The sequence below is a fragment of the Narcine bancroftii genome, chromosome 13 (assembly GCF_036971445.1).
Source record: "Narcine bancroftii isolate sNarBan1 chromosome 13, sNarBan1.hap1, whole genome shotgun sequence".
NCBI lineage: Eukaryota > Metazoa > Chordata > Chondrichthyes > Torpediniformes > Narcinidae > Narcine > Narcine bancroftii.
This window is the reverse complement of record NC_091481.1, coordinates 70,426,051-70,452,328: the sequence shown is the minus strand read 5'-3', so window position 1 is coordinate 70,452,328 and position 26,278 is coordinate 70,426,051. Positions and strand designations below refer to the sequence as shown.

At 40.3% G+C, this 26,278-nt stretch overlaps 1 protein-coding gene across 6 annotated transcripts in view; it reads left to right on the top strand.

The window, feature by feature from the left end:
• ift56 (intraflagellar transport 56) overlaps positions 1 to 25,669 on the top strand; it is a 61,882-nt gene extending 36,213 nt beyond the window's left edge. Inside the window, exons 12-18 of one of the 6 annotated variants that reach the window (XM_069909278.1) lie at positions 3,247 to 3,310; positions 6,939 to 7,027; positions 8,443 to 8,526; positions 10,895 to 10,964; positions 15,711 to 15,817; positions 18,914 to 19,047; positions 25,347 to 25,669. In XM_069909278.1, the coding sequence (XP_069765379.1) occupies positions 3,247 to 3,310; positions 6,939 to 7,027; positions 8,443 to 8,526; positions 10,895 to 10,964; positions 15,711 to 15,817; positions 18,914 to 19,047; positions 25,347 to 25,458 (660 nt within the window). In that variant the 3' untranslated portion in view covers positions 25,459 to 25,669. Of the gene's footprint in view, positions 1 to 3,246; positions 3,311 to 4,880; positions 5,208 to 5,840; positions 5,906 to 6,938; positions 7,028 to 8,442; positions 8,527 to 10,894; positions 10,965 to 15,710; positions 15,818 to 18,913; positions 19,048 to 25,346 lie in introns of those variants that run through there. The other 5 variants (XM_069909281.1, XM_069909280.1, XM_069909283.1 and 2 more) reach the window with 5 other exon arrangements.
• Positions 25,670 to 26,278: the final 609 nt, after the last annotated feature.

Sequence of the window (26,278 nt, the reverse complement as noted above, 5' to 3'; positions counted from 1 at the left end):
ATGTGCCCTTTCTATTTCCATTTCATGCTGTAGTTCTGGACATCCTAGGGTCTTAGGGATCCACTCTTTTATAAACTCCCTCATATTCTTGCCTTCTTCATCTTCCTTAAGGCCCACTATCTTTATGTTATTTCTTCTGTTATGGTTTTCCATTGTATCTATTTTTTGAGCTAGTAGTTCTTGTGTCTCTTTAGTTTTTTTATTAGATTTCTCCAATTTCTTTTTTAAGTCTTCTACCTCCATTTCTGCTGCTACTGCCCGCTCTTCCATCTTGTCCATTTTTTTTCCCATTTCTGTTAAGGTCATCTCCATTTTAATTATTTTCTCTTCTGTGTTGTTTATTCTTTTTCTTAAATCCTTAAATTCCTGTGTTTGCCATTCTTTAAATGACTCCATGTATCCTTTAATAAGAGCAAGTATATCCTTTACCTTGCCTATCTTTTCTTCTTCTATTTCACCATACTCTTCCTCTTCTTCTTCCTCTGGGTTGACCATCTGTTGTTTCTTTGTTGCCCTTTCCTCCTCTTCTTTCTTGTTTCTATTGTCTTCTGTGGTCTCTTCTTGCTGCAGGTGTTCTGCAGCTGTCGTTGCCGGCTGTGGAGATCGACTCCCCAGCTGGTCCCCCCTCCCGTCGGTGTGTTTTTTTTCATTCGCATCGCGCATGCGCGAAACTTCGCGCATGCGCGGTTTCGCACTTTTGCTCGGCTCTGCGAGCCATTTTTGTAGTCCATTATTTACCGACCTGAGGGAGCGGGTTTCTCTCTCCGCAGCGGGCCTCTTCGGACAGGTAAGGCCTTCACCTTTTTCCTCCTTTGTCTTCTCTTCCTCTCTTCTTACCGTTGCTTTCGACTTTTCTTTTTTTGTCGCCATCTTCTTTCCACCTTTATACTCACTTTTCTGTAACTTTTATTTCTGTGCCTTTGTGTTTTCTCTTGTTTTTCCCGACTTTTCTGGAGTGGGCTGGAGTTCACCGTCCGGCCACTACTCCATCACGTGACTCCCCCTCTGTCTGCTTATGAGATCTGATGGATTATTAGTTGGATGCCAAATTTTTGCATGGATTGAGTTGGTTAGAACTCTAACTCTCCTCAGCTCGGTCCCAAGAAGGGGGTGAGAAAGTTTCCAATAATGGTAAGACTTTATTCTGGAGGAGAATTTCCTGCAGCTATAAATATTGCCCATTCTGCCTCCCCAATCTATTCCATCATTAAATCTGACCAGAATTAATCTTCCTCTTTGTCCTTTACCTGGTATTTTTAAATAAATTTTATTTTCCATTTGCGTCCAAACATATACAGTATTTATCCATAACATAAGAATAATAAAAACTACCACACAAAAGTATACAGTTTTTATATATTTTCTCCCCCTCCCTCCCCCAAAAAAGTGGGGGGGGAAAAAAGAAAAGCCTGTCTAATAAACATATTTTTAATTAATTGCAGTTTACATAACAATCTTAAACCATAACTAATTTGGGTGGGTTGGATGGGGGTGTGTTGGATGCTGCAGGCAAAGTCGAAGCAATAAAATCCATGTTCTAAATCTTATCAAATTTTTCTGGTTGATTTTGTATATTATATGTTATTCTCTCTAATGGTATACAATTTAATAATTTCATTTGCCATCTATTCAACCCCCAATATCACCAGATTTCCATGTTACAGCTATAGATTTCTTTGCTATTGCTACACTTAAAAACTTCTTTTGATAAATATCTAACTTCAATTGGGAAATATTTTCCAATAAAAATTCTCTGGGATCCTTCAAAATTTGTCTTCAGAACTCATCCCAGAAAAATACTTGTATCCTTCCAAAACTTATCTACGTTTTCACATTGCCAGATTGCATGCAGGAAAGATCCTACTTCTTTATTACATCTAAAACATTGATCAGAACAATTCAAATAAAGTGCATGTAATTTGTATGGAGTATAATGTAATTGTGTCTGCCTGTCCCGCATCGGACTTGTCAGCCACAAATGAGCCTGCAGCTGACGTGGACATTTACCCCCTCCATAAATCTTCGTCCGCGAAGCCAACCCAAAGAAGAAGAATGTAATTGATGTTAAAAAAAATTAAATGGTACCATTTGATAACTAACATTAATTATATTAGTTACGCTTTCATAGCATAATTTTGACAACTCCAGAGAGTTGTTAACTCAGCCAATGACATCATGGGCACCAGTCGTCACTCCATCAAGGACATCTACAAGAGGCACTGGGCAATTACTGCTGATGGTGAATCTTTGTTTGCTTTATGGCAGATTAAATGCAGTTTTGCATAATATAACATCTGTTCCATTACATGACAATTAAAAAAAAAAAAAAAATCTCACTTGTCAGAAAGGTGCAACAGCAACTGCACTTCCTGAGAAGATTGAAGGCAAGGCTACCGGTCACCATCATGTCAACCTTCTACTGGAGCTCTGTCGAGAGTGTCCTGGCTGGCTGCATCACAGTATGGTACAATTAATGCAGAGAAGTGGATTTGAGGTCAATCCACACCATCATTAGAATCACTGGGGTCTTCTTCCTGCCCAAAGTTGTCTGAAGAGGACACACAAAATCACTGAGGACCCCTTCCACCCCACACACAATATCTTTCAGCTGCTCCCTTTGGGAAAGAGATACAGGAATATCAGAGCCAACACCACCAGACTGAGAAACAGCTTCTTCCCATGGGCAGCGAGAACGCTGAACGACCAAAGAAAATACTCATACTAACTAACCATCTGAGACTTTCATATTTATGAAACAATATTTATTTACTTATTTATATAAATGTCATGTATATGTTTTATTTGTCTCTGTGTGTTATGTCTGGTTGTGCCTTTGTGTGTTTTGCACTGAGGGCCGGAGAATGCTGTTTCATCGGATTGTACTTGTGTGATAATAAAGTTGACTTGAAATGGCTGTCAACCCACAGATAGTTACTTATATCCTTGGAGTGATTTTTGCCCAAACAATCTTTAATAAAATTTGATGAGGGTACCCAGAATCTTTCCAAACACTGAGCTGATTTTATGTCACAAAGTTTATAGCATTATGTTTATTGCAGGATTGACCAGAACTTGTTGATGACAAATGCACAAATTTGATGAGGGTACCCAGAATCTTTCCAAACACTGAGCTGATTTTATGTCACAAAGTTTATAGCATTATGTTTATTGAAGGATTGACCAGAACTTGTTGATGACAAATGCACAAAAATTCTTGGCTGAGCATGTCCATTTGTTTGTTCACAGAGGGAGCACTTGAAGATTGCACAGCAATATTTCCAGCTGGTTGGAGGATCTGCCAGTGAATGTGGTATGTACTGAAGTCGTGGCCATTCTATGCCCCACTCCCATGCTGACATGTCTGTCCATGGTCTTGTGTACTGTCAAACCAAGACCACCCATAAATTGAAGGAGCGACACTTAATTTTTCGTCTGGGCATTCTCCAACTGGATGGCATTGATAGTGACTTCTGCTAGCCCACTCCCCATTCTCCCTCCCTATTCTCCCTCCCTTTTCATTCTCTGTCTTTCCTCCAGATCTCTACCCCCTTTTCTCCATTCACAGAACCATCCCTCCTTCCCCTGCTTGCTGCTGTCCTCCCTCCCTTATCCACCTATTACCTCCTGCCTTTGGGCCTGTGCTTGTCCCCCTACCCCTCTTCACCATTTTGTTCGGACCCTTGCCTACATTTTGCTCATTACCTTGATGAAGGGCTCAAGCCGAAATGTTGGTCATGTACATAAGGTACACTGCTTGACCTGCTGAGTTTCCCCAGTATCGTGTTTTAATTTTTAAAATCTGTCGTGTTCTTTAATGAAAGTGGTTGCTGCCCCTCACCAAATATGCAAGTTGGAAAATACACAAGTTGCAGTTGGAGTTTTGTGCTGCAATACTCAAGACACAGAAATAGAGACAATTACAAACAATAAAAATAAATTATTTTAAATTTTACCTTCTAACCTGAGTTATTACTGTGGTCATTCTGTAAATATCGAAATATAAGATGAGGAAATGGAAACAGGACTGGGCCATACGTAGCCCTTTAATATGATACTGGCTGACCTTTTGGCTCATTTCCCTCATTCATGGATAACGTTATGGTCTGCTCAATGCTGTTACAGTGCTAGCGATCGGGACTGGAGATCAAATCCTGCGCTGTCTGTAAGGAGTTTGTGCTCTCCCCATGTCTGCGTGGATTTTCCCTGGGAGCTTCGATTCCCTTCCACTGTTTTTTTAAAAAAAACTTACCAGGGGTTGTAGATTAATCGGATGTAATTGTGTCATAGACTTTGGGGCTGAAAGGACCTGTTACTGTGCTGTACATTGTCTGCCCTATCAACTTCAGCTTTGAATTTATTCAACAATTGAGTATCCATGCCTCTCTGACGCAGAAAATTGCAGATTTGCAATCCTATGCTTAAAATTTTTTTTTCTTTCCGTTCCCCCATCATAAGGTAATTATCTCCTGTGGTAGAATCTGGATTCAATGGTTTTCTAATGATGTTAAATTCCAATATTTTGCTCAAAACAAACATTTGGCTATCTGGCACACTGTTCCCTATTTTTTCTCTCCCTCCTTCCTCGGGTAGCAGTATTAACCTTGGAAATGTTTGAGAATCTTGTGAGGTTTGTAAGATCACCCATAAAGCATCCACTTTATCTGCTGCCAATCTTTTAGAAATGGCCGGTGCAGAAATCCAGGAGATTTATTTGGCCTTATTTTCCTTCATTTCCCCAGAACATTTTTTGTTAATTATATTACTTTACAGTCCCCATTGTAGTTAAAATCATTGGATTCTATCTAATATTGCTACATTGACTTTGTCTTGCATACTAAAAACAGATACAAAATATTCATTTATTATTATTTTATACACAGATTATCCAAAATTGGATTATTTGAAATCCTCAGTTCTCCGAAATTTTTTTGGACCCGGAAGTGACGTCTGTTAGGCTCAAAGTCAGAAATCCTCATTTATCTGAAAAATTTTAAAGTCAAAACTATGTAATTTCGCCTCCAGAAATTTTTGGGTAAATGGGAATATTTGAAACAAACAGAAATCCTCAGTTATCTGAATTTTTTTCAGAGCTGAACTGACCTCGCAGGTTGAAAAAATTTTGGAAAAACGTCTGAGTAGAATTTCAAGTTTTTGGTGTTGAATTTATCTTCTTTTGTTCAGGCTGTTTTTTGGTGAGAATTAAACATTATTTCATGCTTTAAAAAGCCTTCCCTTGTTGTTTGTTGTTGATTAAACACTGTTAGAAGTGATTTGCTGTTGCTACTGGGCTGTTTTTAAAAAATGACCATTTATCCGAAATAGGCCCGGTCCCAACCATTTCAGATAAACTGACTTGTACTGTATATATTATTTTGTGTTTCAGGCATTAATTTATTCCTCATTAAAATGATCCTATCATCTCTCATTCAATAGGGTTACTTTCTTTTTTTTGTTGTAGAGCTCTTCCAATTCCTTGCATTGCTTGACAATCCTGTCTTCTATTCCTTTAATACTAATTTTTTGATCATTTATTGTCACTTCTTAAAATGAACCAATTGTGAAACTTCACGCTGCAATTAACATTATGGGCCTTTTATTTTAATTTTATGCTCAACCTACTTCATCTCCATAATTAGCCCAATTAATTTTTTAAAAGTCTAGTTTGGAGGGGGGTTACCTGCAGTATCTCAGCAAATATTGTAAAATGGCCTTCCAATGTTATTGATAGTGGTGTAACTGATAATACATTCTTCACAAATGGGAGGACATGCATGTGCCATAGGACAATAAATAAGTGGTTAGATACCAATATTGCCTTTCTTTTCCATGTTGGCTTACAGTGAGAATTAAGGTTTTGAATTAGTGGCAAGAGTTTTCTTCTCAGGAACATTCATTAGTCAAGGTAAAAATTGTGGTCAAAATCATACGGATGTTTAAGATTTTTTTTTGTTTGTGTTCCTGCCCAACTCCCTACTTATTTATTCAATGAAATGCAAATATCACCAAAGAAAAATCTACAGGGTAACGCTGTTACAGCATCAGTGATCTGGGTTCAAAACCAGAGATGTCTGTAAGGAGTTGGCACACTTTCCCTGAGACCTGCATGAGTTTCCTCCATCCCTCCCACCCTTCAACATGTACAGGGATTGTAGGTTAATTCATGTATTTGGGGCAGCACAGTCTCATGGGCTGGAAGAGCTTGCTACTGTGCTGTGACTCTAAATTTAAAAAAATATATAATATAATATAAACCATTGCAACTGATGATCATTTTAGAGATTGATTTTCAGTTTATTTTCTTAAATATTTCTCGTTACCTTTGAAGCCTTGTGCTGCGTTAATATGTATATGTATCCATCCCTCAGCAATCTTAAATTACAGTAATCCAAATTGCTTTTTAAAAACTGTGCAGTTTACTAGTTACTCTGAGGTACCATAATCCATTTCATTTTCTGTTTTTTTAAATGTGTCAGTTGGTATCCTTGAGCCTATCTCAAAGGCTAAATGGAATTAATTAGTTGAAATTTGTTTATGTTGATTAAATTGATGAAAGCTGTGGGCTAGTGGTTGATGGGGGTAACTTCCAACATGGCATATTTCAAATTAGCACAAAAATCTGGAAAATTGGCATTTATAGGGTGATACTTGCACAAAATTCAAGTTTAATCTCACAGAAGCTCTTGACCAACAATTATAAACGTTTAAAAATTACTTCACTAGTTATCTCCACTCATCTTGGAGTGTTGCATGCTCACCCTTCCTAAGGCAAATATTTGCTTGTGGTGCTGGATTCTTTCTGAAAGAATCTTTCCCACAGAACAGCTTTTAATAAGGTACAGATACTGGTTCATGTTGGAAAGTGAACCCCATGTACAAAATCGTATCCTTTACTCATATAGCCTTGCACTCTGACCATAATACTTCAATCTTATTTTTAGATACAATCCCTGGTCGTCAGTGTATGGCCTCCTGTTTTTTCCTTCTGAAACAATTTGAGGATGTCTTAATCTACCTCAACTCTGTCAAGGCAGGTAGCATTTTTTCTTTCATCCAAGTTTTCCACCTGGCCATCACACCAGTGGATGGTCCGTGTGTAAAATGATGCTACAAGATTTGTAATTAAGAAACATAGACCAATATGTCAACACTTAAAATGGTGTGAATGGTTATTTTAATTTACCGGTATGTGTATATCCTTTTAATTGCGAAAGTATCATGCATAATTTTAGAGTGAAAGTGATTTGGCTAACTTTCGTAGAGTTTATTTTGATTTATTCAAGAGATTTTTGGTGCAGCAGGCTATCAAGGGGCCAAATGGAATGTTGGTCTTCATTGCTAAAGGAATTGAATGTATGAGCAGGGAGGTGATGCTGCAACCGTACAGGGTCCTGGTGAGACCACATCTGGAGAACTGTGGGCAGTTCTGTTCTCCTTATTTGATCAAGGGTGGCCTGGCTTCAGAGGCAGTGCAGAGGAGGTTCACCAGGTGGATTCCAGAGATGCCCTCATGGTTAGCACATGAGGAGAGATCGAGTCATCTGCGGCTGTACTTGCTGGAATTTAGAAGAATGAGAGGTGTTTCATCAAGTTGTACTTTTACAAGCAGATAACAATAAATAACTTGACTTGATGGGGGTCCTTTATAATGTTGGCTGCCTTTTTGAGGCAATGGATGGGAGAATGGAGACTATGATTCACATGGCTATGTTTGTTAACTTCTGGAACCTTCTGTTCCTTGGCATTCAAATTCCCAAATAAGACTGTGATGCAACTTTCCTCCGTCTCATGGAATATTCGACAAAATGACAAATCTCCTCAGACCCCTTAGAAAGTAGTGGCATTGGTGTGCCTTCTTCATGGTTGCCTCTGCTGGCTCCAGGAGAGGTCTTCTGAAATATGGACTGAGATAGTGTTCAGTGCAATGGGAGAGAAATGTAACTTCTTCATTCACCATTTTTTCGTTAGCATATAATCTTTTGTTTTTTTTATACAGCTACTGCGTTCTAGGGATTATTGCCATTTTCCCAGAGTGCATGCTATATAAAAAGGTCAGAACGGGAATGAGGGTGCCATTCCTATTCTGATATTTTACCTCCTTGACCTTTAGCAAATTTCCCCAACTGCCTGCAGTCTGAAGTTAAATACAGGCATTCTGTGAACAACCAGCTAATGACTAGCATGTATTGATGACATGCATTGCAAGTCCCAACTCTTTAATTACCACACTTCTGGTCTGCTGTCTAAACTCGCATAAGGAAACGGAGATTTCGAGTTTTGGTCGTTTGTGTCTGAGACATTGGACATTCTTTAGACCGGTAAAATCATGCAAATTCTACCTAAAAACATAAAATGAAAGCAAAACCTGGAACACTTGATGTTCCGGAGACTCTGACTAGTTATTGGATGTGACCCAGTCTTTCCCTTTCCTTTTTTATTAAACAGAGTTACTTCTATAATGACGACCTGTTCAACTTCAACGACGCCCAGGCGAAAGCAGCTGTTGGTAACTTCAAAGAAGCTGAGGAAGTAAGTAATTGCTGTTTAACTCAAGCACATGAGCCACAATATTAACCTGGCATTCCCTCAGTTAAATTGGGGACACTGCAAATATCTTAAATCCACACTGACTACGTTAGTGTTAATCATAAGATGTTATTCAGCCCATCGAGTCTGCCCCGCTAGTTAACCATTTTCCTATTCATCACCACTGCCCGGCCTTCTCCCCATAACCTATGATGTCTTGGCTGATCAAGAACCTATCAATCTCTGACCAAGACCAGAAAAGATCTTCCATTCTCTTTCTTTGGTTAAGAGGGGCTCACATCTAAACTATGACCTTCAGGTTTCATTACTTTTCATTCTATATTATTATCATTGTAAAGCATCCCCATGAGCACCCCTTCCAATTCCACCTGACCCCTGCATCCTAAAAACAATTACATCATCCACAAGTCTACACCACTCAAATACACCAATTAACCTACAAGCCCCGTATCATTTTCTTGGAGGGAAATCAGAAGAAACCCACACGAGCCAAGGAGAGAACATGCAAACTCCTGACAGACCACGGCAGATTTAAACCTGAGTCACTGGTGCTGTAATAAGCATTACACGAACTGTCTTAAAGGTAGTTTTTCATGTTGAGATTCAGCTGTTCATCACAGAATTTCTCATCCAGAAATTGGAATGTTTTCAAACTTTTCATTTACAACTCTCCCTCATTACTCGTGTTCCATCTCCGATACTTCCATTAACTTCTTTATCTCCATTTCTGTGAATAGGTTGTTAACCAACTCGTGATTATCTTGATTACACTTCCACTCAACTCCTTGCTATTCTCTCTGTAACAAAGGAGGGGAACCGTGTTGTAAAGATACCAATTTGCACACAAGGGACTCCATTATCCTGTTTTATGCCCCCAGGGATTATCCTCTGCTGCAGAAGATGGAATCCAACTTTTTCTGACTTACTTCTGCCTTGCATCCTTCTCCTACCTCTCAGACCCACAGTTGCTTTCACCTCTTTGGACTCAACATCTATCGAATTTTACACTATAATTTAGCCACTGCCGATACAATGCCACCGCACTTCACCCTCTTGCTTCAGCATTCAGTAGTTCTAAATGCTACTGGCCCTCTCATCAATTACACCCAGCATTTACTCTCTTTGCTATTGTGCTATTTGTATGTAGATGTGGGAAATTCTGTAACAGTTCTTTCATCTCACCTCTTCCAAACCTCAGCAAGGACAAACACCAAGTTTGAAAGAAAACTGCATTTCGAATGTTGTCCTTTTAGAACACAAGAATAGTCATCCGGCCTTCTCTGTCATTCAATGAAATCATGGCTGATGTGATGATAGACTCATGTCTACCTTCCTGCCTTTTCCTCATATCCCTTAATTCCCTTACTATGTAAAAATCTTTCCAACCTTGTCTTAAATATATTTACTGCTTCAATGGGCAGTGAATTCCACAGATTCACCACCCTCTGGAAAAAGCAGTTTCTCCTCATCTCTGTCCTAAATCTACTATCCAGGATCTTGAGGGTATGTCCCTTGATTCTGGTCTTCCCCCTACCACTATAAATAACTTACCTACCTCTATCATCATTTTATATTTTTATATATAGCACACTTTCAAGGAAAGTTAAACAGTGGCAAATAAATGAGAACTGTTTTTCCAGACAAAAGATTGAAAATCTCACTGCGACTGTTTCTTCTCTCTCATCCCATTGCCCACCCTCATCCCTAACCTCTGCTGTCTGCATTGGATATCTAATACATATCTAACACTCGAACTGGGATGTACATGAATTTTTTAAAAAAAAATGTTAGTTCACTGATAAATGCCTGAAAGTGTCCGTGTTTTGTACAAATACATTTACAATTATTAATAAATCTGAACTTGTACAGTGGAAGTCCAAAAATCCTGATGCCAGAAATTCAGACCATCCGAGAATCCGCACTTATCAGAAAATATCAAAATTTTAAAATTTAGTGGGTTTTTCTGTGTATGCATGTGTTAGTGCCACAGATGCCCAGTGGCATTAGTTTCTTTTTCTTTAAAACTGCTGTATTTCCTAATGATAAACAATAAAAATTTAGTCCTCCTTAAATTGTAATTTTTAAAGTACTGCCCAAGAATCTGGAAACTCCAAAAGTCCAGACCGACCCCCGAGCAGTCCAAATTTTATGACTTCTACTGTAGGGTTACAAATACAAATCCATGCAGGCTCCTTGTGTAGAATATTAATCGAGCTGAATACAAAATCCTTTCCTTGAATTAGCATGCATAGTTTTTTTTATATCCATCACTTTCATGTAGAGAATGTATATTGACTAGTTTCGCACCTAACTTTTCTAAACTTTGTACTTTTTTAACTTGACCGCTCAGGTGTTTCAGCTGATTCAGAACGAGAAGTTGAAGAATGACTACATTTACCTCAGTTGGTTGGCCCGTTGCTGTGAGTTAAATATGAATTCTAGAGTGATGACAAAGAAAGTTCTGGAGGAGCTCAGTGGGTCAAAAAGCACCCTCGGGCCATTTGTAGGGGGAGTTATCATTGTCCTGGTTGGCAGTGGCGAATCTGGAACTGTGGCTGAATATTCACATTATTAGATTCAGAATCATGAATACATGTCACAAAATTTGTTGTTTGACAGCAGCAGTATTGTGCATTAGAGGTACAAAATTCTTATAAATTACTATTCCAGAGATTTGCAAAAATAAACAAATTAGTGCAAAAGAAGGGAAAAAGTGAGGTAAATGTCCATAGGTTCATTGTTGTTCAGAAATCTGATGGTGGAGGGGAAGAAGCTATTTTATGCTGGGTTCTCATCTTCAGGCTAGAGAATTGTAGGAAAGGAGAAAGAGGGATGGGGAAGAGTGTGTGGTCTAGCAGAAACCAGGCAAGTAGATGTTAATGCCATCCAGTTGGAGAGTGCCCAGATGGAATGTTAAGTTTAGGCCCTCTAATTTACAGGTGGCTCTGATTTGGTTATTTGGTATTTTTTTTTTCCACACTGAATCATGTCAACCAAAATATGTACAAATGTTTCTCATGAAATTTACACAGTGACCTTTTCTCCCCCATTTTCCACCCCCCAAACCCATTAGTATTTAACATATACAATACAACAAAACCACAAAACAACATCTTCACACAAAGGAAAATAAATAAGAAAAATGCGTCTATCTATTACACACTGAATCCAGTCGTCCCATACTCCCATCATTTTCATATATGTTCCATGTATGATTCCCAAATTTGTTCAAACATTATGACTTTCTTTTTTAAATTATGTTATTTTTTCCAATGGAATACATTTATTCATTTCCATGTACCATGCTACTCATGTACTCATGTGGCATGTACTCATGCTCTCTTCCATTTTCCAAGTTGACATACATTTTTTTTGCTACTGCTAAGGCTATCATAATGAATTTTTTTTGTGCTTTGTCCAATTTAAGGCCTAATTCTTTACTACTTATGTTATTTAAAAGAAATATCTCTTTTTTTGGCATGCTATGTTTTATAATTTTATTTAGAATCTGATTTAGTTCTTCCCAAAATGTATTCACCTTCTCATATGTCCAAGTTGCATGTAATATTGTTCCCATTTCCTTCCCACAGCGAAAACGTCTATCTGATAATGCTGAGTCCCATTTTTTTAATTTTTGAGGAGTGATACATAACCTGTGTAACCAATTATACTGTATCCTGCGTAACCTTGTGTTTATTGTATTCTTCATAGTTCCAGAACATAACTTTTCCCATGTTTCATTTTTTATCTTTATGTTCAAATCCTTTTCCACTTTTGTTTAGGTTTATAGCTTATTTCATCATTTTCCTTATCTTGCAGCTTAATGTACATGTTCGTTATAAATCTTTTAATTATCATTGTGTCTGTAATCACATATTCAAAGTTGCTTCCTTCAGGTAATCTCAAGTTGTTTCCCAATTTATCCTTTAAGTAAGCTTTCAACTGATGATATACAAACATTGTACCATGAGTTATTCCATATTTGTACTTCAACTGTTCAAACATTAATAAATTATTTCCCAAAAAACAATTTTCTATTCTTTTGATTCCTTTTCCCTCCCATTCTCTAAAGGAAAGGTTATCTATTGTAAAAGGAATTAGCGGATTTTGCGTCAATAATAATTTTGGTATTTGGTGATTCGTTTTTTTTCTTTCTAAGTGGATCTTCTTCCATGTATTAAGTAAATGATGCAATACTGGTGAGTTTTTATATTGCACCAGCTTTTCATCCCACTTATAAAGTATATGTTCTGGTACTTCCTTCCCTATTTTATCTAGTTCTATCTTAGTCCAGTCTGGTTTTTTCCTTATCTGGTAAAAATCTGATAAATACCTTAATTGGGGGGCTCTATAATAATTTCTAAAATTTGGTAACTGCAAACCACCTTGATTATACCTCTCTGTTAATTTCTCTAACGCTACCCTTGGTTTCTTCCCTTTCCACAAGAATTGCCTTATTGTTCTCTTTAGTTCATTTTAAAAAAATTCTGTTAAGGGAATTGGTAACATTTGAAATAAGTATTGTATCCTTGGGAACATGTTCATTTTAATGTAGTTCACTCTCCCTATCAACATTAACGGCAGTTCTTTCCAATGTTCTAAGTCTTCCTGCAATTTCTTTATTAGTGGCTGATAATTTAGTTTGTACAAGTGGCTTAAATTATTATCTAACCTGATCCCTAGGTATCTGATTGCTTGTGTTTGCCATTTAAATGGTGATTCTTTTTAAAATTCTGTATAATCTGCGTTGGCATCACTTCACTTTTATTTGCGTTGATCTTGTACCCCGATATTTCTCCATATTCCTTCAATTTCTTATGTAATTCTTTTATTGATATCTCTGGTTCTGTTAAGTATACTATAATGTCCTCTGCAAATAAGCTAATTTTATACTCCTTTATTTTTATCCCTTTTTTTATTTTCTATTCTTATCAGTTCTGCCAAAGGTTCTATTGCTAAGGCAAACAATGTGGGGGATAGTGGATATCACTGTCTAGTTGACCTACTTAATTTAAATTGATTTGATACATATCCATTTACTGCTACTTTCGCCAACAGTCCATTATCCAATGCTTTAATCCAATTTATATATTTTTCTGGTAGACTGAACTTCTGTAATACTTTAAATAAGTAGTTCCACTCTACTCTGTCAACAGCTTTTTCTGCGTCTAAAGCAACAGCCACTGTTGGTTCCTTATTTCCTTGAACTGCATGAATTAGATAAGTTTACAGACATTGTCCGCTGTTCATCTTTTCTTAATAGTTTGATCTTGTTTTACTATTTTAGGTACACAATCGGCCAATCTGTTTTCAATAAATTTAGTAGCCTCTTCCTTTTGATTTGGTTATGTATTCCATTAATGTTTATAATCATATAGTTCAACATGGCCATCTTAAATCTTGTTTATATTTCTTTTCCACCTCTTCACCACCTCCATCCCCCTTTTCATCTCTTAGTTTTCTTTTATTAAACTTAATTTACGACAACACATTTAAGATGTAAAGTACTCCTGCAGTTCCCACAACCAATAATACCTTAACCCTAAAAGTTCCCTCCCTTTCTAAGTTGCCCCTTATCCCTTGCCGGCCACCACAAGTCCCCTTTTCATTTGGATTGTGATATGATATTGTTTAAAGAAGCTGGGGAGGTGCCTGGAGATGAAAGGGAATAGGTCAGAAGGTGTGGGAAGATGGGCAAAGTGAGGGACACTTACCTTGATGAAGGGCTCAAGCCCAAAAAGTTGGCTATGTATCTTTATCTTTGCTATATAAAGAATGCTGTATGACCTGCTGAGTTTCTCCAGCATTGTATTTTTACTTCAACCACAGTGTCTGCAAACTTTCGTGTTTTACTAATCTGAAAGGCCACTTGGAAAGAGGGAAAAGAAAGTTAGAGAGAGTGGAGAAAAATTAACAGGAGTGGGTAAAAAAAATGAAATGGAAATAGTGGAACCAGGTAGGATGGGGTGTTACTTCAAATTTGAAAAATCAGTGTTCTTGCCATTGGGTTTGAGGGTGTCTAGGAAGGGTATGATGTGTTGTTCCTCAGGTATACGTTTGGGTTCACCCTGTCAATGGATGAAGCCAAGAACAGACATATTGTAAGAATGATTGGGGGAGTTAAAGCGGTTGGCCACACAAACTTCAAGTTTAGACCCACAGACAAAGTGTAGTTGTTTGGCAAAGCAGTCAGCCAATCTGCACTTAGCCTCACCAATGCGTTAGGATAAAAGCTAGAAGCCACCTTAATTCATAATTATTTTGTGATACTGCTTGATTCAAGATTCCTTTATTGTCATGTAATGGTACAGAACATGTAATATTACACAAAATTGCCATCTGCCTGATGTAAGGCAGACAAAGAGTCGCCACTCGTGTCATCCAGCACCTCTTGCAGTAAAAAGAAAGGGAAGCAAAAGAAAATCTCATCTGAGTCACTGACTGTCCATGGATTTGCTTCCAGCATTCCCTCAGCCTCTGTTGTCGTACAGACTCCTATTTGTTCCATCAGTAACCCAAGCTCCAGATCCAAACCTCTGACAATCAGCATCCAAGATCTTTCAGGAGCCCTTCTTGCCCTCAGCATACTCTCAAATCCCTGTGCCGATACCTGGCTCCCATGAGCCAGTCTCCAACGACCCACATCCCTTGCACACAAGTCACCCGCAGCCTGTATGGGTCCCTCAGCCGCTGAGCCCCTCGCTGGTTCGCTGCCTTCCTGTTGGGTCATCTCCTCTGCTTCTCTTTCTCATTGGAGGATGTTCTCCCCATTTCTGGTGCCCTGAGCTGGTCCGCTGCTCACCCTCTCTACACCCTTTGTGGCCGTTGCCAAGCACAGATGCTACCATCTTAGCCATAGGCATTAGGACTGGGCAGTTGAATTTTTTGGAGCAATGCTCTGTCTCCATTCTCTGTTCTCCAGGGTCTACACCAGTGGCAGCACTGCCATTATGGCATTTTTGCCATTTAAATGTATGACATTTTTTTTAAAAAAAATCTCTCATTGCCAACTCTGTATTCGTAAATTCTCCCAGATCACACAGGGGATATCTTTGTAACACGTCTATATCATTTGTCTGACGTTTCAAATCCCACTTCCTTTCCCCTATTTTCTATATCCTTATGTGACACAGTTTTAGAATTCCTATTCCATCTTTTCTTCATAGACATCATGAACAAGAAACCACGTCTTGCATGGGAGCTCTACTTGAAGATGGAGACATCAGGGGAATCTTTCAGTCTCCTGCAGCTCTTGGCTAATGACTGCTATAAGGTAAATGAAGCAAGCACTTGAGTAAAGTTTGTTTCTCAGAGGATTGCATGAATTGCAGCAAACAGTATAAATCTACTTTTACACACCTTGCAGTGATTTTTGTCAAATTGCTGCAGCATTTCCTTGTGTCGACTTGATAGAGTTTCACAAGTCCAAGTTAACTATGGCCCATAGGGCAGCACTCTACCCTCTGGTTAGAGGTTGTGGATTCCGATCCCACTGCAGAGATTGGAGCCTCTAATCCAGGCTGCCATTTCAGCTGATGAACTGCATTATTGTAGGGGTGGCCAAACTGCAGTTCACGGGCCAAATACGGCTCTTTGACTTGAATGTGCAGCTTGCGGAAATATGTTGGCCACGTATTGTTAGTGGGCGTGGCTATGGAATTAGTGGAGTGGAAGTGTGATTCAAGCCGCTCTCTCATCTGAGATCCCGACGCCCCGATCTCCTGATGACCCAAAGAATGCAGGTACTTACCATAGTGAAAAGTAATATGTGTTTCATAGTCGACCCCCTAAATTTTACCCTAAAAATTGGTCCACGAAATTCAACTATTACACAAGTATATATGGTATGTGTACATTTTTATTATTGAAACTAATACAAATTAGCAGTTTAAAAACTATATTCATGAATAAATATTGTTACGTGCATGTATTTCTTAATATTTATTGTATATAAAATTTATGTCACAAAATGTGCATGTAAGAGTAAAAAGTGTCTGTGATATTTTTTCATGTCTTGTGGCTCTCAAACATCTGAAGTTTATCATCTGTGGCTCTTGCAAGTTTGGCCACCCCTGCCATATGATCTGACTAAAGAATCCCATGGAACTATTTGAAGAAGGGCATAAAAGTATTTTCTCCATCTCTCTTGTTCAGTGTTTGTCTCGAAACCACCTCATGAATCACAAAAATAAAACAAATTGGTCGGTTGTCTTTTTCTTTTCTCTCTTAACCCATTTTTATGATTCCTCTCTTGTATAAGGTTTGGTTGAATTTGTCCATTGTTCATTATTCAAATTTGGTGTGACTAGTTGGATATTGAAGGGATTTGTGCTTGGATCCAGTAGATTCACAAGGTACAGCAATGGTTTGGCTGATAATACAAAATGTCCTATATTTTTGTTGACGAGACAATAGATAGGTTGTGTACGGTCATATGGAAAGTGTATGGTCATGCATTTTGGTTTAAAAAAAAATAAATGGGCAGGTTATTTTCTAAATGGGGAGATAATTGAAAATACCCAGATGCAAAGCGACCTGGGAGTCCTCGTGCTGGATAGTCAGATGGTGAACTTGCAGGTTGAATTAGTGATGAGGAAGGCCAGTGTAATGCTGATAAGAATACAAGAGCAGGGATGTGAGGCCCTGGTGAGATCTCACTAGGAGTATTGTGAGCAGTTTTGGGCTCTTCATTTAAGAAAGGATGTGCTGATGTTGGAGGAGGTTTAGAGGATATTCACGAGGATGATTCTGGGATTGAAGGGGTTATCATATGAGGAGCGTCTGTTATCTCTTGGCTTCAAGAAGTGCTCAGGCCAAAAACATCAATTATATATCATTTCCTTCTATGGACGATGCAAGACCTGCTTATTTCCTCCAGCATTTCTGTGTTTCTCCTCCTGACATTGTCCAAGGCCCAACCATCTTCAAATGTATCATTAATTACCTTCCATTGTAAGGTCATTTGTGATGATTGCACAATGTTAATTCTATTTTGCAGTTCCTCACAAAATCCACACTAAGACCTCAATAATGAGCCAAAAGTCCCTGGCAATCACCATTTAACTCCAACCACTCGACCTTGACACTCAGTGGCATTACCATCGCAGCATCTCCCACTGTCAATAAAGTGAAGGCTACTATTGACCACAAACCCAACTGGGCTAGCCATAATTACAAGAGTAGACAGAAGTTACATCCCTAGTAGTGAGTGACACACTTTCCGCTTGGCTATTCCACTTTTCACCCACATCCTAAAGATGTGTAATGTATGAGAGCAATTATTAGAAAAGTCAAATTCAAGGTAACAAAATCTAGAATGAAGTCAGAAGAAGAGTTGAAGCCAGTGGAGTTGGGCAGTGTTACACAGGAGAAAACAAATGATCAGGATAGCACAAAGACTTAGTCAGATTTCAGATTTATTGTCAGAGTACATGCATACATGACGTCATGTATAACCCCGAGATTCTTTTCCCTGCGGGCGAGACCGAATTACCAATTATTGGCAGTGCAAAAAATACTGACTCAACATACACATGTAATCAAATAAAGAAATGTATACAAACTGTGTAATATAGAGACAAACAAAAATAAAGTGCAAAAGTAAGAATTCGTAAATGAATCCCTACCCCCTTTTTACACAGACCTTGAAAGCTGGGTTTTATCCACCTTTTTAGCGCTGTGTGAAAGAATCAAGGTGGATGGGGGGGTGGGGGGTGCTAGGTAGATAGTCTCAGCAGTGGAGCATATTTGACTCGTGGAGCCAACTTTTATTGGTTCTGCGTGAACAAGCAAGCCGGCTTCTAGGGTTGTGTATTCTGCAATAACGTGGCTTTTCAGTGTAAAAAGGGCTGCAGATTGAGTTTGTTGTTGAGGAGTCTGATGGTGGAGAGGGAGCAGCTGTTCCTGAACCTGGTGGTGCGAGTCTTGTGGCACCAATATCTCTTTCCTGATGGTAGCAGCAAGAACAGAGCATTTGCTGGTTGGTGTGGATCCTTGATGATTGCTGCTGCTCTCTTAACGGCATTGTTCCCCGTAGATGTTCTCAATAGTGGGGAGGGTTTTGCCTAAGATGTCCTGGGCTGTGGCCACTACCCTTTGAAGGGCTTTGCATTCAGGAGTATTGATGTCTGCATACCATGATGCAGCACACTTTCCACCACACGTCAAAAGGTTCTCCAAATATCTGAGCTCACTGGAGTGAAAGGACAATGGCACAGACCAGTTTCTGAAATGTTCATTCCATAGTATATTTGAAGACTCTCGTCCCTTATTATTCTTTAAGGTATTTTTTAAAGTGTGTATAGGAATTCAGAATAATGAAATATAGATAGTGAACCACCAGATTTCAACTGTTGGATTTCTTTTCCAGATGGGACAGTTCTACTATGCTGCAAAAGCTTTTGATGTCCTTGAGCGCTTGGATCCAAATCCAGAATATTGGGAGGGGAAGCGTGGAGCTTGTGTTGGTATCTTCCAAATGATCCTTGCAGGCCGTGAACCAAAGTATGTACCAGTATAAACAACTAATGTTAAAGCGCTTGTACCTTCTCCCCATGTCTGCATGGGTTTCCTCTGGGGGCTCCAGTTTCCTCTCACTGTTTAAAACCTACCAGGGGTGTAGATTAATTGGGTGGCACATGTATGTGAGCCGTAAGGGCCTGTTACCATTCATATGTCTAAAAAAAGGTAACCTTGGATTTTCTTCCTCACTATTAAGCACATTCCATTTTTGATATTATCAGCAATTTTCTCAATCACTGCTCCAAGATTGAAGTCCACATCATTCACATTTACCTCCAAGAGCTCTGAGCACAGCAGAACTCCATTGCATTTAGAGCCCTCCAATCATATTTTCTGTCAACCATGATCTTTTGGTTTCTACCACTGAGCTGGTTTTTAAATCAAACTTCCCATTTTCTCTTGGATATCACTGACTTCCTTGATCATCCCTGCTTGAGGGACTTGAGCAAACAACCAGAGCCACACACCGACAAACAACACTGATTTGCACTCCTCCTCCTATTTTTATTCTTATCAACTCCCCCACTTTCTACCACTCGAAATCCCCCGCTATCTGTACAGAGTTTGTATGTTCTCCCCATGTCTGCTTGGGTTTTCCTCCAGGGGCTCCGGTTTCCTCCAGCTGTTGTATGTTAATTGGAGTAATTGGGCAGCATGGGCTTGTGGGCTGGAAGGGCCTGTTACCGTGCTGTATGTCTAAATATAATTTACTCCGCTACAAACCAGGAACAATTTACAATGGCTGATTAACCTATTAAACTGCACATCTTTGGGATGTGGGATGAAACCAGAGGAGCCTGGGGAAACCCACAGTGTCACATGGTACATGTGCAAACTCCACACAGGCAGTGTCGGGGATCGGGATTGAACCCAGGCTTCTGGCACTGTGGAATAGCAGCTCAAACAGCTGGACCACAAACACCTTGTGTTAAAACCCATGCAAGTTGCATTAAATTCACTACCATCTACTTGTTACTGCCTCAAAAATGTAGTCAGCTGCCAGGTGAATGATGATCGTCAAGAGAATTGTATGATGTGTAACATGGACTTCCTGTGGTCGTCTTTCAAAGTGAATGGCTGAGATTAATTCTGTCTCTCTCCACTGTCCATTATCATGACATCATGTGGCATAGCAAGAGGCCATTCTGCCCATTGTGCTTGTACTGATTCTTTGAAAGAGCAATTCAGTGAATCATCCTGGCCTGCATTTCCTGCATCCCTGAAATTATTTCGAAGTTTATATATCCAACCCTCTTTTTGAAAATTACCATTGAAATTGTTCCTGCCACCGTTTCAGGTGACATCCTGGATAATTGTATAGTTTAAAAAAAAGAGAATTACTTCTCCACAATTTTTTAGTGTACCAGGGTTCAAAACTGGCACTGTATGGAAGGCGTTTATACTTTCTCCCCAAACCCGCATTGGTTTCCTCCGAGTCCTCTGGTCCTTCCACCCTTCTGGGCGGTATGGGCTTGAGGGTTGAAAGGGCCTGATACTATGCTGTATGTCTAAATTTACTGGTAATTGCTGATCAGGTAGCAACTGTGGGCAGAGATGGAGTCAATCGTTCGGATTGGAGACCCTATCTTGGAACTGAAATGGCAACGGATGATTACAAAGATATACGGAAGATGAGCGTGGAGGCTGTCTGATGGATTAAGACAAGGGTGACCACATAGGAATTGGCTTTAACTGGTCAATCAGTGAATGGGAGTAGTTGAGAGGGAGAATTTTGACAGAAGAATCTAGGCAAATGAATGTAGGAGTTCAGAGCCCCAAACAGTCCTTTGAAATGAAGCAACACTTCACTTGTAAATCTGCAGGGGTCATCTACTGCATCTGGTGCTCCCATTGTGGTCTCCAGTTGCCCTTAAAATGATCTTTGAGAAATGCTTCCATTGCTTACCTTGATAAGAGGTTCAGGGCCGAAACATTGGTTGTATACCTTTGTTTCCTTTCGACTCTACATCTCCTGCTGAGATTCTCCAGCACTTACATACACAAATCACTGCGTCTGGCAACTTTCCTGTTTAAACTCTATTCAGTGTTTAAAAAATTAGCAGCGAGAACAGAGTGTGTGCTAAATGGTGATGGTCTTTGATGATTGCTGCTGCCCTCCAACAGCAACGCTCCCTGTAAATGTGCTCAATAGTGGGGAGGATTTTGCCCTGGGCAGTGTCCACTACCTTTTGGAGGACTTTAATCTCAGGGGTATTGGTATTCCCATACCAGACCATGATCCAGCCGGCCAACACACTTTCCACAGCACCTCTGTAGAAATTTGTCAGGGTTTCTGGTGTCATTATCAAATCTCCGCAAACTCCTGAGGAAGCAGAGGCAATAACGTGCTTTCTTCACAAGCTGGACTTGTTCAGCAGAATTTGTCATGCAGACTAAACCGAGTGAGAAATTAATTTGCACAGCTTCCTCCTGTGGATCATTAAAGCCACCAATCTCCTGAGTACCTGAGTGAACGGCTTACAATGGGTTTCATACCTATGATTCTCTCCCCACAACGATTCAGCTGTGCTTCTTGTGAGTTGCTACAAATTCAAGCCATCACACCATGCCTTCCACTCTCTCAAATGAAGGAATATGGAGCAAGGATTCAACATCTCTGAAGATCTGGCCTTGGGCTTCCCATGTCGAAGCAGCCGTGAAGGCTCTCCAGCAGCAATACTTTGTGAGGAGTTTGAGGAGATTTGATATCTCACCAAAGACTTGCAAATTTCCTCAGGTGGACCGTGGAGAGCATTCTGACTGGTTGCATCACTGTCTGGTACGGAGGTGCCAATGCACAGGACAGGAAAAGGCTACAGAGTTGTGAAATCGGCCAGCACCATCACGGGCAACAATCTCGACTCCATTGAGGACATCTATGAGAGGCGGTATCTTAAGAAAGCAGTCTCTATCCTGAAGGAACCCCCACCACCCAGGCCATGCCCTCTTCATTTTGCTACCATCAGGAAGGAGGTTCAGGAACCTGAAGGCGAACACCCAATTATACAAAAACAGCGTCTTCCCGCCATCAGATTTCTGCATTGACAATGAACCACGGGCACTACCTCACTTTCTCTGCTTTTGGATTCATTTATTTATTTTTTAAAATGTAATTTATAGCAGTACTTGCACCTGTGATGCTGCGGCAAAACAATGAATTTCGTGACGATAAATTCTAACTCTTATGACAAAGGCACAACAGCTGCTTTCTTGCAGCTTCTCAATAGCCAGCAGGGGTCTGAGAACTTTCACCTCCAGTTGTGACATCTTTGTGAAGGGAGCACCAACAAAATAGGCAAGGGTAAAATAATGCTGGTCCTTTTTGTTGTTTTGCTGACACTTCAGTGAATGGATTCAGTGAGTGGGAGAGGCATTTTGACCAGGGTAATATCAGGGTCAACCTCCAAAAAATGACAGACTCTAGTTATTTGTTGAGCTTGAATTGTTCTCATTGAATCCTCCCATGACCTTTGTTGGTTTCAAAGGCTTTTGTTCCATTGTAGGGGGGCGGGGGGGGCTTTGTGTAGGAAGATACAATTACAACCGGCAGGAAGTTGAGTGACCGGATGAAACAAATTTATAAGACTGGTAGGAGAATTAGAAAGGAGGTGAGAAGAGTTTATAATGCTCCTCAAAAATACTGATTGCAGTGTTTGATTGGGATGGGGGGGTGGGGAGGTGGTGGGGAGGTATTTGAAACAGTTAAAATAACTCAAACCTTTTACTTGCAAGGGGTGCCATGGTGAGCACAACGTTGTTCCACCACCAACGACTGGGGTTCGAATCTAGTGTGGTCTGTTAGGGGTTTGTACTTTCTCCCTATTTCTTCTGCATGGGTTTCCTCTGGGTGCTCCGGTTTCTGCCCACCCTTCAAAACATTGGGTGACATGGGCTTGTGGGCCAAAACGGCTTGTTACCATTCTGTATAGAGCCATAGAATATTGCAGCATAGACACAGGCCCCTTCAACCCTTCTATTCCGTTTCGAACCATTTTTCTGCTTAGTCTCACTGACCTGCACCCAGTCCATAGCCCTCCATGCCCCTCCCATCTATGTGCCTGTCCGAATACTACTTCTGTAGGTCTAAATTTAAAAGGAGAAGCCTGCAGGGTTAAACAGAAATAACACAAGAGTGCAGAATAGATGCTATATCCCCTTCAAAGATCTGGTACTGGTATGATGTGCTGAATGGCTGTGGTGATTTTCCTTGTTTCCGTCAAGAATTGTAATGTTTTGGCAGCACAGGCAAGTGTGGCGACCAGCCAGGTTGAGTGTAGACGAGGTTCAGCTGGTCTGCTTGCTCATTTGTCTCAAACATTGCAGTCTGTTTGATTGAAGCATCAGCTGATGCCATAAAAAGAGATTTGTCTTTAGTAGCACAATTCAAACCCTATTCAGGAATCCCAAAGCACTTTTAAGCCAATGTTTTCGGAGATGCTTGGAGAAGGGGTAGACCGGGGGGGCCACTCTTTTAAAAGAAAGGAGGAGGTGAGCAAGCTGTTTGATTGTTTATTGAGAGGGCCTCACAGCAAACAAAAGAGAGACGAGATTGAGCAGAGTGGCCATTGTGAGCCGGCAACGCTGTGTTTGAGGGGTACCGCATAAACTTGTGTAATAGTCGAGTTTTGGGGACCAATTTCTAGGGTAAAATGTAGGGGGGGGGGGTGTCGACTATTACGCGCATACTAATTTTGACCAAGGTAAGTACCTGTGGCATTCAGGCCATTGGGAGCTCCAGTGGATGGGCAGCCAGGGCAAAAAATAGAGGAGGCTTGACTTTTACACACAGTACATGGAAAATACCAAATTTTTGGGTCAAAAATATGGGGTTGACTTTTACACGGTATCTACTATTACATACTGTGTGGAGTCGAGGGGACATCCCTAAAACTACAAAGGTCCACAGGAGCGGCAACAGTGCTACGCAACAAATTAGAGAATGAACTGTGACAATGTACAGCAAAGGACGGCATGGTTAGCGCAACATTGTTACAGCACCAACGACCGGGGTTCGAATGTGGCACTGACTGGAAGGAGTTTGTACATTCTCCCCATGTCTGCGTGGGTTTCCTCCCATCTGTCAAAATGCATGGGGTTTGTAGGTCAATTGGGTGACACGAGCTCGTGGGTCGGAAAGGCCTGTTATGGTGCTATGTTTAAATTAAATTAAATGTGATGTATGAAGATGACACTAAGGATGTGAAGACTGTACACTTTTTGTGCATAATTTTATCATGAATAAAGTTTATTTTGGGGAAAGTGGTAAGGCTTTAGCTCAAGAGGCTTCGACAAGAAGGTTTGGCAACAGTAAGCTAAGGTAAGATCTTTTAACTTCCCTTTTCTATGGGAGATTAGGAAAACTTCCAATGCTCTTGCTGACTATACCTGTCCAACTGCACAGGAGCAGCAGGGATTCTGAGAACATATTCAACATGAAAGTCTGCAGGTGTTGTGATTGTAGTAAACACACAGAAATGCTGGAGGAACTCAGCAGGTCTTGCACCTCCATAGGACATAAAGAAATATTACCGACGTTTTGGGCCAAATGTACAAAAAAAGTCTCTCTTTTTGTGACATGATTTGAAGTTGTCATGGAATCTTTTGCGTCCATTTGAAAGAATATAACTTAACTCTCATTCTGAGCGGGCACTCTGACACTACAACACACGTTCAGAGTATCAGCTTGTGTTCGCATCTTTGGAGATGTGAATGATCCCCAACTGTCAGGAATGACAGCAACTAGCCAGCAGGATTTTCCCAACCCAGTGGGCCAGTGAACATGAACATTGGCATGTCTGTCCATGGCCTCGTGCACTGCCAAATCAAGGCCACCTGTAAAATTGGATGAGCAAACTGATTTTCCATCTGGACACTCTCCAACCAATTGGCATTTACATTGATTTCTGCTAGTCCACTTCCTGCTTTCCCTCGCTTCCCCTTCCCTCCAGCTCTCCACCCCCTTCCCTCTCAATTCACAGAGCTATCCTTCCTTCCCCTGTTATACCCTCCCTCCCTTATCCACCTATTGCCTGCTATGTTCTCTTCCCACTATTTTATTCAGGCACCTGCCTACATTTTGCTCATATCTTGATGAACTCAGGCCTGAAACATTGGTTACGTATCTTTATCTTTGCTATATAAAGAACACTGTTTGACCAGCTGAGTATCTCCAGCACCGTGTTTTTACTTCAACCGCGGAGTCTGCAGACATTTGTGTTTTACTCAGGCCCACAAATTAGCCATTTGTTCCCACTAACCAACCTCTTGTGCATCTTTCACAGGGAGACCATGCGGGAAGTTCTCCATCTCCTCCGAAATACTGGGAATCCTCAGGTGGAGTACATCATCCGTACTTTAAAGAAATGGGCCAAAGACAATCGAGTAGCAGTCTGAATATGGTGAGGGAAAGAACAAGGAATATATTGGGTTGACAGTCTTTTTGGAGCTCTTCCATCAACTGGTTCAGGCCTGATTTTTTTTTTCCCCATGGGTTTGTGAGCAGTTACCAGAGAGCCTCAGCAAAGAGTTAGTATAAAGTAAAATGTTGCAACAATTAAAAGTATTCTAAATTTAAAACCACGCTTTTTATAAAGGGTGAATCAACCATTTCAGCATCTGTACCATTCAATCATACAGGCATAATATTTTTATACACCCATTAAAATGAACAGAGAGGTTACAGGCCAGAGCGTGGGCTGTGGTTGTCGAGTAAAAGAGGGTTCAAAAATTACAAGACGATATCCTTCGAGACAATATGCTGCCATGACCCCCACATCCACTTATTAGGACATGATCAGGCAAATTTTACCCTGATCTAAGGTGGTATTTGTGTTTGTTTCATTGAATTTTTCTGGATCAGTTTGTTTTAGGGCTGCGCGAGTCAACATTGCGGGATGAGCAAGGTAATTTTTTAAAACAGGAGAATGTTTGTACCAGCACTAATATGTGTGTCCATGGAGACCACTTGCAGCATTTAGCACCTCCCCCACCCACCACCTCTGTGGTTTCCAACCCACCAAATTCTCATGGAGAAAAATAAGGGGGGGGGGGTGGGAAGGAAGGCGACAAATCAGCAGGGCGAGATCTGAAAGGCATCAGGCAACCCGCCTGGTGCACTCAATCATTTTCAGTCAGGGTGTGCACCAACTGCGGGACTGGAGCAGGAAGGAGCTCCAAGCTGGGAAGTAATGTATGGTGGAGCGTAACTAAATAT